This window comes from Mastacembelus armatus, chromosome 1 (assembly GCF_900324485.2).
Source record: "Mastacembelus armatus chromosome 1, fMasArm1.2, whole genome shotgun sequence".
Lineage (NCBI taxonomy): Eukaryota > Metazoa > Chordata > Actinopteri > Synbranchiformes > Mastacembelidae > Mastacembelus > Mastacembelus armatus.
The window spans coordinates 2,301,296-2,318,340 of NC_046633.1; the positions used below are offsets into that span (position 1 = coordinate 2,301,296).

General features: G+C 40.3%; 1 protein-coding gene across 1 annotated transcript in view; it reads right to left on the minus strand.

Moving 5' to 3' along the window:
• cacna1ib (calcium voltage-gated channel subunit alpha1 Ib) overlaps positions 1-17,045 on the minus strand; it is a 109,536-nt gene that overhangs the window by 81,131 nt on the left and 11,360 nt on the right. Inside the window, exons 2-3 of the mRNA XM_026303208.1 lie at positions 9,890-10,001; positions 6,266-6,399 (exon numbers count right to left, since the gene is read on the minus strand). Coding sequence (XP_026158993.1) covers positions 6,266-6,399; positions 9,890-10,001 — 246 coding nt within the window. The remainder of the gene's footprint in view (positions 1-6,265; positions 6,400-9,889; positions 10,002-17,045) is intronic.

Consider the following 17,045-nt stretch of genomic DNA (forward strand, 5'->3'; position numbering starts at 1 on the left):
ATTTTTCCATTCATGCTCTCTCAACACATCAGTGTGTCTTTACCTCCTCTCCTGCTCCCTCTGCTGAGTGTTGGAGACAGATAGAAGGTGCAAAGGGAGACAGGAGGACTGAGAGAATAGATGGATCTTGAGAGAGGCGGTGTAAAGCTGGGCCTGTGCTCATAGATAGCCTCTCAAAAACTACCCCAGATGACACATGCTTACACATGCTTACACAAGGTTACACACAGACACACACACGTTTAAATGCGCATTATGCACAAACATAAACACATGCACATGCATACAGAACATGAGGATAGTGAGGGGTCAGATTCCAGTTTTAATTTCATGTGGGGGTGAGTGGCTGAAACTGAAACTTGTAGCTGCTGTTTCTACATGTGTACATGTTTTCTAGCCCTCTAGCCCTCAAAACCTGTATTAAATGATTTCATTTAGATTTTGTATCATTATTGTATCATTTCACCTAAATCTGTCCTAAAATAAAAGCTCCCATCACGTCATGTCCTCCCTGTCCACTGAGCTGCAGGTGAATACACTGGCACAGTGCTCCAACAAATTATGTCACTCAGTGGCAGCGATGTCATTACTGCTACCAAGAGCCAGGAGCAGCTGCATGTACACACAGTATACAACAACGCTGAGGTGTAGGCTATTTTATCTTGTGTAATTAAAAACAAACAGATGAAACAGACTCCACTGAAAATAGATTGCAGCTCAGGTGCAACCACAATACAATAAAAGTGAGAACACCTGTTATCAGTGCAATCAGTCAATCACAACAACAAGTGATGCATGTACTATTTCCAGTTCAAATTAAGTCTATAAACGGCCTTTTAAAAGAACCGGGGAACATGGCAGGTTTCTCAGTTTTGCCCTGGATTGTGTCTAATGCAACATGGCTCCACATGGCGAGGAAACTGAACTGTGAATGTGAGAGATGGTCCAGCATCAGTAAGCTTATGAACACAAGCTGAAACACAGCTGCTGAAGAGACAACCAGAAGGCACAGTGGCCAACTATCCATCCTCAAAAAAATGATGACAGATGCACTTCACTATTAACACAAAACACACAGTTACATGCTTCTGACTTAGCACAAAAAATACATATCTAGAAATTAGTGTTTCACTGACTGCTCAGCCAGTTTAAAGGTCATTTAACCTCTACAAACAGCATCCAAGAAGAAAACTCACAGCACGTTCTTTGGTCAGATGAAACCAGTACACTTCTTTGGATCAGATTCAGCCCAGCATGCTGAATCATGTTTGGCAGGACTACAACTGACTTCACAGCGTTAGCTGGAAAATACTAAGATGAGGGTGTGTGGATTTGTTGTTGAATGAGTTTAAAATGTGCAGGTGCAATATAAATGCAAGTTTGGATGCCTATATACAAAATAAAAAAATGACTCCCAGCCTCAAGAAGCTGTTCATGGGAGTAAATGTCTAACATAAAAAGAATTATCCCAAATATACTACACAAATCACACAAGAGTCCTTCATGAAACGAAAAGTGAAAACTATGGCCTGGTCAAGTATGGTCCTTGAGAGGAATCCAACAGAACACGTATGGAGTATGTTAAAGGTAGAGCAACAAAATTCCTCCGACAAAGGGTAATTGTGAAGAATGGCAGAACACCTCTCCAGAGGTTTGTGCAAGACTGGAATCATCCGCGCTCAGGAAGCCAGAATCTGCTATAAAAACAAAGGCCAACATAAGAATTAGATTAGATTAGATGAGCCAAGAAGAGATGTACTCAGTTTTCCTGCATACTGTATAATCACACTATGGCTATGGAGAGACAGATAACGCTCGCTGCTGGTTTTGCCATGCAGAGCTGGCATCAGTACCTCAGACCTCAGAGGAAACACTGAGGAAGAATATGGAAATATATTCTCTGTGGTTGGTTTTTAACACTGGTTTCACACAATGTTTGCATAATGAGATATATGTGCTAAACGCCTGTGAAGGGAACTCTTCATGCATGTGCACATCCAAAATCATTTTAGCTTGTCCTTCAGGGATTTGAGGATGGTAGTGGATATGTTGTCCTTTTCACTGTTAATTCCAGGCTTACAAGAACTTAATGTTGCACAACATCCTGGACTGGACCCAGACCACCAGTGTGAACCCACAAGGCAAGAAGTGGGGGATAAGACACAGGAAAAAGTAAGAGTGTAGTATACTACAATAACTGCAAGAACTGCAGTTTAAGGTTGATGGCATGATTAATATCAGCAGACCAACAAATCTAATAAAATAGTCAACCCAGACACAAAATATATGTTTACTTACAATCATAATGATACCGTTCAGATTTTCTTTTTGTTTTTTCCGTTTTTTAACATTACATTACATTGGATCTATATGCTGAAGGCCCACACTGGGTGCTGCCCATGCATGAAGCTCACAGGAGAGATGCTGCATTGCAGAAAACCTGATGAGACAGTGTTGCTGCATATAAAACCAGTTAGGCAGTTTACCAAGAGACACTTGGTTAATGCTTCACTTCAGAATCTAGTGGCACTGTTGAACTGATTTGAATTCAATTTAACTGAACTGTTTCTAAATGGGTTTTACACTATGTATTGGTGCAGGAGTGCAGACGTGGATAGCAGGTACTATAACACTGGCTGACAGCTTGAAAGTTCACAGATCTCTACAATCTATTCCTGTACAAACCAAAGAAATAAAAAATTAGCTCAATTTTAAATTCTAAAACGACAAAATATAATTTCACATATGTAGTTAATTTAACACCTAATCACAGAATGTCAAATGTTGACATGTCATAATGCACAAGAGCAAAAAATATAGAGGCTTTCAGTTGCAGGTTTGTTTGTCATAATTAAACATGACAGGAAAACAGGCATTCAGCGGGGGACCGGGTCAGAGAGAGAGAATGTGGTTTCAAACATTTAGTTTCCATTTTTGGACACCTGCCTGGTGCACACCAGTCCACACACACATGGCTCGGTGCAACTGTGTGCAAGTGTATGGTTCAGCTGTACAGACAAGCTAGGCAGAGCCTGGTGTGGAGCTCATGCTGTTTTTAATCCCTTTCCTGCAGCTCGCCTACTGTTTCTGTTTAGTGCGGAATAGTTCCCAGGAGTGCAACGCTTTATCACGCCCCCCTCATCTCGGCTACACAAGCTGCATGTGTTGGATTGAAGACTGGTGTGTAATTGGTGGTGGTGGCGGCATCTCTCTGCAATGCATGTGCAGAGACAAGGCAACAGATCTCTCAGGCCTATTGCTTAGTAAGCCTGAAGGAAAAATGAGGACAGCAAGGTGACAAAAATCATGACAAGCTGAAATTGGGGGATCAGAGTGAAAGAAACTGATGAGATGAAACATTACGAGAACACAGGACGGTGGCAGTGGTATCTTCTCTAGCCCAGGGACTAGAAGAGTGTGCTGGTGACTGCAGACATTTATGAAAATTGTAGAGAAACCAGGCTAGTAAAAGTGAATGAAAAATGTTCAACTTCAGGGAAAAGTAATAAGAGGAAGATGAAAAGAGTGGAAATAAAAAAGCTGAAGAAGGGAACAGATGCAAGATAAAATTGCAACTTAAATATGTTCAAAAAACAACAAAGGGGCAATAAAAAGGAAGCACTTAATTATTATTCAAAGACAGAAGAAATACATCCGGTGTTAAATACAAACATTTATTTTTAAAGCACATTTAAAACAATTATTTGACTCCTAATTAAAATTTAAGCCACTTCTTTCATGTTCTCATCAGGAGTTGAAATGTTTGCAGAGGACATTATGAGGAGAGAAAATCAGAAGACAAAGCCAGCTGGACTTAAATCATGTACAGTGGTCGTTAGCGTGGTTTGCTGTGCGGACTGCAGATCCATTTTAGCAACCAGCTTATAGAAGAAATAGAAAGTATTCGGAATGAGAGGAAATATTTCATTTTTATGTTTTTAGCTGGCCATCAACTTCTTGTTAGCATTTTGAGAAACTTGCCACAGCCACTCAGACTGCAGCTAGACTACAAATGAATGAAACCAGTTGCTACAAGATGACTCAAAGAAACTGTATGCAAACACTTTATCATGTTGTTTATGACTGTGTACACTGTGTCGGAGTCAGTTATGATGTTTGTAAAGAGAATGAGGACGTCGTCAGCCAACAGAAACCACAGATGTGAGATGTTTACAGAGCAGCCCCAGACACCCCGCTGGTGTCATTTGCTTTAAGAGGGGGCTACTACCCTGCATGCTAATGATCTCTTTAAAAAAACAAAAACAAAAACAAACAAACCAACTACTACTATTATTAGTAGTAGTATTTTATAAAGAGCCAAAATAATCTCAAGGAACTTTACTTAGAAAGGTCAAGACCTCACAGTACTATAAGGGAAAACACAACAAATCCCAAAATTCAACACTTGACAGCGACGGGAGGGGAGGAAAACATCCATTTAACAGATTAAACCTCTGACAGAACCAGGCTCAGGTTGGGCAGCCTCAAGCAGTCGGGGTGACAGAGAGGAAAGAGCAGCAATAAGAAACAACAGACAAACACTATGCAGGTTGTTGGGGCCACTAGCTGTGCATCATAAATATGCAGTGCCAGTCACAGTGATGCATACATAAAAGAATGTAAGGTTAATCATGCATCACGTTGGGCTGCATTGAAAATGAGTATCTAGTTCAGTTCAGTTGCTATAGTTCAAATAAACCCTGTTGCCAGTCGAGTGTGAACGATCAGTCAGCCTCTAACAGCCTGAACCACTGAGGCTCACTGAGACACTGGGTCTCGTGTTATTTACCTCTGGTGTGACAAGGAGCTAACCCAGTCACTGGATGTTGTGATAGCAAACTGTATGAGCTACATATAGTCAAGATCTTTTGAAAGCTATGATAGTGCAGATATACATCAGCATGTGCATGCAGAGATTTTCCCTGTTCAGTCAGAGCATGAAAAGAAGCTAAAACTGCAGATTGCTTGTGTCTTACAGCAGCTTCTCACTGAAGCTGTGATCGCACAGTTTAAAATTATATAATGACAGAAATCAACTCATTCATCTGTTTTCCTCTTCTGTCGTGATGAATGATGCTCTTCCAGCAAAGACAAGGATATGATGGCCCTCTGCAGTCTGAAGTAATAATGCTTATTATCAGTCATTTCTTTGTGACAGCAGAAGAAATGATGACTGATGATGTGGTCTGACTGCACTTTGATCCAAACCAAATTATCTACATGTACAAAAATGAAGTTAATGTGTTTTGATGATAATACTACAATCTCAGACTGTAACTAACAGACACAGGTTTGCACATTTCCAGCCCCAGTCCTGCTCAACAGTCAGTTTACATTATCTTAAAGACGACCCAAAAATACGTGCCCGAAGAGCATCCGTCAGTGAATGAAAGATCTTCAAATCAACCTGAAAGCAGTAAGTGCAATGCGCTGCCATAAACAGTCTGCAACAGGTGGCCTTAACATGTGCTCTGACCAGGTTTAGGGCTATATTCTCTTAATGGACAACGGTTTTACTGTAACTGTCATTTGTTTCAGGATAGTGTCGGGCTCAGTAGGAAAGTTAATCCATTTTCAGGGAATAAAATCACTTTAAGCAATTTTATTTAACCAGCCGAAGGTTTTGTGTCATCTTCATTAAGTCAGAGGAACCAGTATAACCCTGTACAAAATTTATGGCAGAGTAATTTCAACTGATACATTAAATTATTGCAGCGATTAGCTCCTCTGAATTATATTATTGTCTTCTTGTGTGTCGAGTCCCAGGTGAAAGTCAGTGACGATCAACATGTTAATATTTAATGTCATATTACATATTTAACAGCAACGTGATTGGCCATGCATGGAAGCGCACCAGATCATGGACTGTCAGCAAGACAAATACGATGAGCTGAAAAGGGGGATTGGAGCCTTTAAATAGGCCAATGATAAATCATAATTAAACATTTGAAGTTTTAAGTAATTCAGATGTGCTGGAAGCTGCAGCTTCAACGTGCAGAATTAAACACCAGTAATATCCAGAAACACACATTTGTGGGAATCAATCAGCTTCTCTCCCCATTTAATCCATATATATATATATATATATATATATTGTAAACACTGTTTATCCTTTATGCTTTTACTTTTCCGACAAACTGCTGTGTTTCATGAATCACTAAGTTAAGCAAGAAGTTTGTTTAGAACAAAACCTCTCACTGTTGAGACTCATGTGACTCCCCTGACATCCAAAAAAAAAGACAAATAAAGGAACAATGGTCCTCACCCTGCCATGACGATAAAGAAATCCAGTCGGTTCCACGTGTCCCCAAGGTAACAGCGACGACCAAAAATTCCCAGGGCAACCATCTTAATAACCATCTCCAGAGCGAAGAAGATGTAGATGAACGCGTCGAAGGCCTGACAGAGACATAAGGAGAGAACGAGATAAATGACACTAATCAAATGGCATTTCTTCATCATCACAAATCAATATCTGTTCATCTCTATTGGACATGGAGGCAGACTTCATAAGGCGGCTATCTGTAAACAGTAAGAAGTAAGTTGTTTACAACTTTCTGTTGTTTCTGTTGTAAACAAACACTTTAAACAAAAAAAGTGTTACACATGATGAAGATTAGATTTCTGACATGGTCCAGACTGTAAATGGCTTGGTGCATTTTGATGGCGTTCCTGTCTGTCCGACAGCAAGAGCAGAAAACAGAGGCGTGAGAGGAAGAGGATTTAAGTGTAAGCACAGGAAATTTGTTTAAGCAGATCACACTTACAGTTTTAAACATGAGCAGAGCAAATCTGAGTTCAAATGGGGGATAGTTGAGTGGGAGGACGGGGTTTTGAGAGAGCATTGTGAAATTTAAAGAGTAATCAAATTACTCTCTCAGACCGAAAGACGGTACTCTTGAATAAAGACAAAAATAAGTCCCCGTTAGTCACCTCTGCCCCAGTTGAGCAGTTTGCTGTAAATGGTGGGGTAATGAAGAACATTTCTTTGAGCAGTAATCAGCAATAAGCCCCATATCGGTATTCCCCCACCCCTGTCCCAGCTTTAATCAAGCGTCTAATTAAAACAAGAGAGAATAAAATGTAAATAAATCAAAGCTCTCAGCTGGCTAATGTTGCTGTTGTGAGCAAAATGATTGGGTGATGTTCTTTTCTGTGTATACAGGAGGATTAGACATGAACTGACACTCTAATTTGATTTTGAGAGAGAAGCACTGCAGGCAACATGATCTGAATCTGAGCTACGAGTGTGGATCTTCATAGCAACCTCCAACAAAGAAGACCTGGGTGGAGGTGCCAGACTGAGCTGTTAATGTGGAGGAATGGTCAAAGTTTGCAACCTTGACCTTTGTCCAACTGAAAAGATGGTCGAGGTGCTACCTTTTGTAAAGTTCGCTGACCCAAGGGAGATAAAAACTCCACCAAAGGTTAAAGAAACCAGAGCTCTTACTCTCAGCCTTCTATTTTGCTTTTTCTGCCAGTCTGCTTGTCTCTTTTTTCTCTAACACCTCATGTCACGATGCATCTTTGTGGAATTTCTCCTTACTTATCTGCAGACATACAATGTCTCAGCCATAGTGATATCCTGTCTCATCCCCACTTCTTTGTTACAACAAGAGGAACATGATATTTGAGGTCGACATGTTGGCCTGTCCATGTGAAGCAAGGAAAGAACAGTAAATTATCATTCATTTGGACTGTGGATTTTTCTTGCAGCATCACCAGCAGTTCCAAGTTGCACGGACTAGTTGATGGACTGACATCAAATTTTGCCCAGAGCTGGCTCCTAGAAAAAAGGCCCTAATGACTTTTCATTAAGCGCCACAAATAATTAATTTTTTTCTATAGATTAGCTTATGGCCACAGTCGATACCTCAAATTCCCATCAGCCTCAGCTTTATTTTTTTTATTTAATGATAAATAAAAATCATCCCTGCTAAACATCAGTATATTAGGTGGTAGCATCTTTAGTGTTTGTGTAACAATGAATACCAGGCTTCTTTTCAAGTATCAGTACTGCCTTTATATTGTACATTACTACTCATGTTATAAATCTATCTAAACAACTAGCAAATCATCATCACGTAATTAAAAACTACTTAAGTTTCAATGGTGAAAATAATTTAGCTTTGAAAGTTTCAAACCTTTCACATCGTCTAAAGTGTTTTGTCAGTCCAACTCAGTGAGTGATCAGATCAAAGAAAGCTGTAATTAAATAGATCCACTTGGTGTACTTGTGTCCATGCTCCAGCATTTATGTTTACTTGCAATTTGGGATCAAGGACTGATGAGGGCCTGTTTTTGATGCTCTTACGTTTCCTATTTAGTGAGATGAACACACTGCAGTCTTTACACAACAACTTGTGATGTCTATGAAGATTCGCACCCATTCATGTTATTAGACAGCCAGAAGGCAGGCGTATGCAAATTTAAATTCCTATTTCAGCTTGAAGATGTTTCAATGAGCATCCAAGAGGTGTTAGAACAGGAAAAAGCCTCCAGGATGAGTTACCAAATGTCTTCAAGAGCAAACTACAATTTTCGTTGTCACTGACTGTAGCAGAACAAACTAAAACGCATTAGTCACCATGCAGACTCTCTCTCCTGATTTTAACCAGGTCATCTAACCATCCAGCAACCTAACTCAACAAGTCACCAAGCTCCCAGAAGCATTTAAGTGCACATTTGTTAGTGTACAGACTGTGCTGGTGAGGCACTATTAAAATTATGGTATCGAACCCCTGATTTCCTGAAAAATCCGTATCGACTGTGCCACTGTAGCCCACTAAAACCATGCTGATACTTAAAGGAGAAATTCTATTAGGTCCAACTCAGCAGCCATGTCCCCCAGGAAGTCAAATCGATCTACTGTGTTGACTGTTATGTGATGAGTGTGTTGCCTTGTGTGTGTTCATGTGAGAATGTGAAAAACAGGGGTGATTCAACAAGTGCTGCACACCAACAGACTGAAGACATACGCGTGCACGCTCTCTCACACAGATGTTACACCCACTCAGGCCACCTTTAATACAAGTGAGAAAGGATTCGGTGTCGTGCCAGATGACGAGGAAATCTGTCGAGGTGCCGTACGTGAGAAAGTCATGCTTGCTGCATAACAACCACATGCTAGTAGTGAGTCACCGCGAGGAGTTACAGACTCCCTACATGAGAGGGGGAGGGCGAAGGGGGAGCAAGATGAGGAAATATGGAGAGGATGAACTAGAGGAAGGAATCAAGGAAGAGCAAGAGGGTGTTGTGTGTGCACGTGAATTAGTGTGTTCTTTATGTTTCAGCACAAGTATGTATGAGGAACAAATGGCTGGATGTGCACACTTCCTACAAACATGCATCCCTCTCTGCCCCCGAGAACATTTTTTGTGCAGATCTGTCTTTGCATGTTTATGTGAGTTTTGTATGTTGGCTTTTTGTCGGGCTGATTTGTAAAACTTGTATGGTTGAGTTTTGGTGTGAATGTACGCAAATTTCCTGTACGTTTACACCTCAACAGTATGAACATATAACGTACAGTAGGTCCAGAGTTTGTTATTGATCTGTAACAGTGAACTATAAAACAACAACAGCATTAGTGGTAATAATAAGCCTGATCTGTTTAAATACGAACCTTCTGACAACAGTTCAACAACAGAAAAAAATGTGCAGCTTAAACCTTGTTGGTGCTAGAGGAAACACTGCAGACCATGAATTAATCAAAAGATCAACAGATGATGAAATCATCAAACTCAGATTTCCCATTAGTGTGACTAAAAACATCAATACTAAACCTTACAAGCAACAAAACCAAAATTACCCCCTCAAGAAAAGTTAAAACAAATTGGTTTGACTGTGTAAAAGTGGGTTTTTGTTGTTTTGTGTGTGTGTGGTGATGTACCTGTAATATTTGGCATCTGTCTGAGGAGCAGTCGATATTCTCACAGGGCTGGTACATTCCCAGGGTCACACAGTTCAACAGGATCACCATCATACTGACACGTTCAAACCACGTGGAGACAGAAGGTTAAAGAGAACAGCTCATATATTGATATGGTACCATTAAAAAAAAAAAGTCAATTTTCAAGTTAAAGTTAATTTTTTAGCAATAAATATTAACAACCACGTGTCCAGTTTTCAGTGCAATGTTATGCTCACGTGCCTAAATCCAACAAAAACAATCTCATTCAAAAACATAATGCTGCAAAGAGTCAAGTCAAGTAGCATTTAAGGATGGATAACATGATCTGGTATGATTTCCATTAATAGACCATCAATGCCCTAAATGTTATTGTTAAAGTGCAGACCTTAAGAATGATTAGAGGATGTAGGATGTTTGCAGGAGCAATGAAAAATGTCTGATGTTTATGAAATGAAGCCATTTCCATTTCTTTACATGCAGACGAGTGCCCCAAAGAAATCCAAATGATAAAGCTAATCAAGCTCTTATAGATGCTAAGTACAATTAGTGGAATTCTATTATTCCACCATCTACTCTGATTTGCCCTTGATCAAGCCACTGAAGCCCTACTGATTCAGCAGTTTCTATGAGGAAGATCCGATTCTATTTGACTGCTGACAAATGCTACGGGACAAATACCTGTGGTGATGCCAAATGTGCTGAGAGTATCATGGGAAGACGCACACTTGGTTTGAGGAAAGGTTAATGAAGTGAGCAAAACAGGCTAAACCAAGATGTGTGCCAGAGAAAAATGATAGAAACAAAGCAGCAGAGTGTGACAGAGTGATACACAATGCATTTTCTGTGTTGAGGAAGAGTGCACTGCTTGGTTAACAAGCATGTGAAGCAGGATACGCTGTAATAGCCCAGGAGGTCCAATCTCTCCCCGAGGCTAAACAGCGCAGGGTGCTGAAATGCTCCCCAGCAGCCAACAACACATAGTCTGCATGATGGGAGCAGCTTCAGCGAGGAAGAAAAGATGGAGAGGCAAATGGAGAGGCTGTTCTTCTTTGAGCGTACTACACTGCAGGTTTCAACAAACAGAATTCCCAGAAAAGACTCAATTCTCAACATGTTTCTGGCCCTGCCTGAACCTTCCCACAAAGACATGGACGACTGTAACTTGGATAAAGATAGGCTGCGAGTGGGCAAAACACATGGATACACATAAAAACACATCGTCACACACATACACCTACTCGTCAAAACACATATGAGCAGAAAAATATACATACACAATTATGCATGTGCTACCAACTCACTCACCCACCCACACGTGACACTTTCACATGCTCACACAAACCCTCATCTTGTACATTAAGTCTCACATTAAATCAAACATCAAACCAATGCGTGTCAGCTGATGGGGATAATTTAAAGAGAAATACACACCGCTGCAGGGAGGGATGTTTAATATTGATCTCACAGTAACAGCTGTAAACCAGACATGCAAGACAAGGTGGTGAGGAGCCAAGACCAAGAGCCAAATCATAGAAATACAGAAATACCACAAGCAATGTGTACAAAACATCTCAGACTTTGTTCATTTGAATTGTATAATCAATAAAGCTCAGATGTTTCAAATTAAAAGTCTACCAGAAACCACAGATGGGTACAATATACAGTACACTCTAGGCCATCATACACATATTCCCTTTATCACTTGCTGTTTTCTATGTTGAGCCCTTCCTAATGAGGACGGAGACGTCACCTGCAGGTGTCACTGAGCTTGTGGTGAGACCCTTCAGGCAGTGCCTGTGAACACACCACCTAAAAAGCACCGACTTTCCAGGCAGAGACACACTTTAATAGAGGATGCATGGCTGGTTAAAGCTCCAGGTCAGCACTTTCATATTTTCCCCAGTCTAAATAATGATGACAACCTTTGGTCTAATGCTATAAGGATTATCTTTGGATTATTTCCACTGCCAAATACATTCTTTAAAAACAGCCTCTATGTGCCCAGATTTCCAGTTTAGCTTCTCACGGTTGCTGTCTGCACATGAGCAGCCTTTAACAATGTGCAAGTGTCATTCTGTCTGTGTCTCACCACTTCCAAAAAATGAGTCAATTAGTGTTGGTACATTGGAAGAGAGCGTATTTTTTCCTCTCTCACTGACAGAAACATACACATATATTACACATCAGGACTGTCACTGGAAGGAAAACATGGTGGACCTGAAAGAATAAAGGTTCCTTACAGACAGAGCGTTCAGAGAAGATTAACTCAGAAACTGTTTCTAAAGCTGCGTCGGCTTTGGAATTTTATAACCTTCATTTATTGCCAGAGAGTGATTGCAAAGACGAATGCTGTTTTTCAGCATGCTCCGCTTCACGTTCATCCAGGGGCTGTCACACACTACAGGAAGACTTACAGTATTGCTGTGTGGGTCAGTCAACAGCTTCAGTAAGTAAATAATAGCTTCACCTACAGTTTGACTGAGCTTTTTCATACCTTTCTGAAACTTTTGAGCATTTCTGTGTCAAAAACTACAACAATTAGAGCTTTTCTATTTTAGTTTTTGGCCTCTAAAGGTAAGGCAGGTTTTACTGTACATAACCAAACTATGACACTGTATATCATCAGAAAAATACCAGTCCTTGCCATCAAGCTTTACTTCAGTAGTGCAGTAAGGATCTAACTTTGTTGTTGATGCATGTATAAATGGTTTTTGACTAATCAAATCTATAAAATAGATGTGAAAAGTGACCATTGCATCTGAGAACCCAACTGTTTTATTAAATCGTGCTTACACAACTGTCCAAAAACCTTCTGATGGTTAAACTACTTCAGCCCTATTACACTCATTTTAGACATACCACAATTTTCCTGGCAACTCAATGTCAGTTTGGTCCAAAACTCAAGGAAGAATCTCAGTTATATGATAGAGCGGCGAGGAAACACATCCAAGAGTTTAAAAGGCAAGAATAAAATTCAGTGGCACTGGAGACCATTACCGAAAAGATTTGATGTGCCAAAAGCATCAGCGTGACAGAGCTGAAAAGAGCTGGGAGGCTGAAAGTGTGAGGCAGCGGGGGCTAAATGAATTCTTAATACCTCACTGCGTGGCGTCACTCTTTCTAACCTATTCTCGATGTCACTCTGCCGTTTCTCTCCCTCGCCTTCCCTCTCTTGCTTTTATTGTTTCCAAAGAGACATGCGGGAGGCAAACGACCTCATGGTTTCCAAGGCAACGAATCGACTCTCAAATGAAGTAAATAGTCACAAAGGAGGGAAGAGAGGGAAGGATAGGGGAAGTTATTTTGGTTTGCGGCTTTGGTGTCCTTAAGTGAGACTGCATCATGTCTTGAGGGAGCACTGCATGAAATTCTCTTCCACAGCTAATGAAGCTACGATGCTTCACTTGTGACTTAAGACAGAGGCAGTAAATTCAGAAGACATGTTAAATAGTCATGGAAGAACAAATAAAACTTCGAACAGGCCCCTCAGGTGCATAAATAATATAATTAAAGCACATAGATGCACATATACGTTTGATGAATGACAGTCAAGAGCAATGGGAGCAGCTTACCAGTGTGCTGTTTTCACAGTGATGGGTCCATGTTCGGTCCATCAGACCTGTACTGCACTGATTTAGCCACAAGAAGCCTCATACAGCTTTATTCCCCACACATGCTCTGTGCTTCTAAAGGTCTGTTCACCTTTAAGAGACCAAACCAAACCTGTGCTCAGCACAGTAGGGCCAACACGTAACTCCCGCTGGTTAAATGTGCAGGTTTAACAATATGACAGAGCTGGGCATGCTGTCTGCCCCATCTCTAACCTTAGGCTGTAGCTATAGATCGTTTCATCTCATTAACGAGAAAGTGAACAGTACTTCTAACTTTTCCTAAATTAATGATAAACTGTTTAAAACATGTCTAAATGAGCTTGATATGGTATAAACCACAAATTTATGCAAAACACGGCATGTTCCCCAAACATTGATTCACCAAATTGCTTTCTGAATAAACTTTGACTAAAAACTAGTTTATTTTGTTTCAAAGGCAAAATTTTGTTTCCTGTGATATCATTTGCTGCGCTGACATTCAGCATAAGCATTTATTTTAACATTTACTGCTTTAGACTTCTGTTTTTGTTTGTTCACACATTCATATGACCCTAAATTCTTCTCACATTGATATCTATCCTTTAAGTACTCCCTCTGTCCATCCCACACACTCTAACGCTCCTCGTCAGTGTATAATGTTGGCTGACAGGCCTTTTTCTTTCCCGGTATTTTCCATCAGGGGCTCTTCGATCCAGTACAGCTGACTGGATAAAGGGAGGATGGACTGTGTGTGTGTGTGTGTGTGTGTGTGTGTGTGTGTGTGTGTGTGTGTGTGTTGGACAGCAGTAAATGTCATGGGATATCACACGGTAATGCTTCACATCTCATGTCAACTCCTCTTTTTCCCAGCCTGTCAGGTCAGTGGACTGCTCACAGACACGTGCCCACACACAGTGAGAAACACTCAGACACACGAACAATAAAGATTATGTGAATAATCGTCAGAATGATGGTAACTCATTCTCTCGCTTCTCCTCACGCTCACACGTCTCAGGCTTTCAGCTATTTCTGCCTTTTGTCTTCACTCTAAATGAAATGCATATTATGTCCTGCCATATTTAGGCAAATGCATCATGTTTCATAGATCATGTTTCTTTATGGTAAATACTAGGAGCATTATTATTATTATAATCAGAAGTTAATAAAACCTTCTAGGGCCACTTTGTTTAGTGCTTTTAAAGATCTGATTATACTACACTGATGTCAGCTTTTGCTGTTTTTGAGGATGTAGCTAGATTGTTTGCACCCTAAGAGGATGACTGCCTTCTTTGTCATGTCACTTACTAAACACTGATTAGTCAAGCAGTGGAAACAGCTGTCGGTGGGCACAGCAGCAGTCCGATTGATGCTCTGAACAAATCAGAGAGGAGTGATTCAAAGGTCTGAATCCAGTCAGACTGAATGCTGAGGACAACAACTGAATGCAAAGCAATTTTATATGCAGGATTTCATTTTATAGATGTGTAGACATAAAAAGGAATAGCCTACATGAATGCAAACAGATCTGGGCTCTTCTGGGTATAATTAATTGTGGACCAGGGGCAGCCAACTCTAGTTCTCAAGTGTTTCAGTCATCTTCCTGTATAACAAGCATAACATTGCCCACTTTTTAAGGTCTGAGGTCAGGGATCAGCTGCAGGCCAGCAGGTGCTGAGGTGGTTTGAGATTCCTGAAACCAGATGTCTGAGTTAAGGTCAACTCAAACTATTCTTATAGCTCCTCAAAAATGCTGGTTGTTTAAATACATGATAAAGTTTTCATCACTTTAGTTAGTTATGTCAACTCAAATCTTGGACTACTGTTTCTGTCTGCGTCTCCCACTAGCTTTCTCTGTCCGATGGTCAGGGCACAGCTGCCACAGGATTCCTCAAGACAAGCTCTCCCCTGTTGCTGTAGCAACCAGCGCTTACAAAAATATCAGGAAGCCTCTGCTGTGTGTGCATACATGCAAGTTCAGTTAAGGCTCGTATGTGTGCATTTTGATCTGTTAATTCTCTAGTTTGTCATGCACAATCTTGAGCAAGGATCTATTCTGTAAAAATGTTAACTGATAAAAGTTTTGCCACCCCTCCAACAAGACTTCAGTTCAGTATAAAAGTGTGTTTTTCATCCTTTTGTATAATTAGATGCCATTTGAGATCAAACCTATGTGATGCCAAGCCCAAAAACTACCTGTGTACACGTGCTCGCAAACTCACAAAAGGCAAATCTATGTTTTTTTGTGAGACTCGCTGCATTAAGAGGTAATTTGGCAGATCATTTATAAATTTAAGATAAATTGCAGCAACAGAGAGGACTGAGGGTATGGAACAGCACAGATAAACTTCTACTGTTTATATGCTGCCAACTGTGACAGCTTTAAGCAGTGATGGAGAGATGCAGCAGGAGGAGGCAGCAGGAAAATACTCTCTATGCAATTACAGATGGAAACCTGCTTATAAGACAGGAAAAGACACGAAACATGCGAGTCTTCCTTTAGACCATCTGGTGGGATTTTCTGTGCTTTCCATCTTGCCTTCTTTTTTTGCTCCCTCCTGTCTCTCTCTCTCTCTCTCTCTCTCTCTCTGTGATGTAGTTTGGAGGTAATATGATGCCGATGTTAAGTGTGTAGGTTTCCTCTCTTGCCCACGATCACTGTTACATGCTATTTTCATCCTCCAGAGTTGCCAGGATTGTGTAACAGAGCAAAAACCAGAGGAACAGACTGACCAGCAATAATACAATACAATTACTGACATAAGCAAACAGGAGACATCATGAAATATGGCTCAAGACAATTCAGATTATTGCATATTGCAGCACCTGCTATAGCACCTTTCTATACATTAATACTGGTATACGTTATAACTCTTTGCATTTATGTGCAAGATAAATCTAATTTGCTCACGCAGAAACATAGAAGTACCAGCGATCATCAAGTGCATTTCATTTCTTGTATCTACTTAGAAGACATAATGGCCTTTTAAAGAGAGAAAGATGTGAAGATCACATGATGGAGATTTAGCCAGATTGAAATTAAGCTGAAGAAAGTAGAAGGAACGAATAAAAAGAGGTTGGAAGACAAAAGGGACCATAAGGGACAAAGTCAGAAAATACAAAATGCATTCATGAGAACAAAAACAAAACTAGTGTGTGCACTGACCTCAAACCTGTTGAACACCTGCCTTTTTTCACCGTTTCCCTGATCCTGCTTCTTAACACTGTTTTCTAAGCACTGCAGCAGCTAAAGAGGATTATTAGCATGGCCTGCTCTCATTAAAATAAAACTATATAAATATAAAAATTGACTGGTCTTTTTTTACTTTAATGATTAATACTGCACATTAACGATACATGCCGAATTAATCTGCATCCTGCCCGTATGGTAAGAGAACATTTGGTCTATTTAAAATGTACTTTTTTAAACGGTGTCTAAACCCTCAAAGGTTGATGTGCCCTTTTCTTATTGGCTATGTCATCATGTCCCAAGACCTTAGCTAGTGGTTTTCTCACATCCAACAGAACTGAACATCAAACCCACAAAA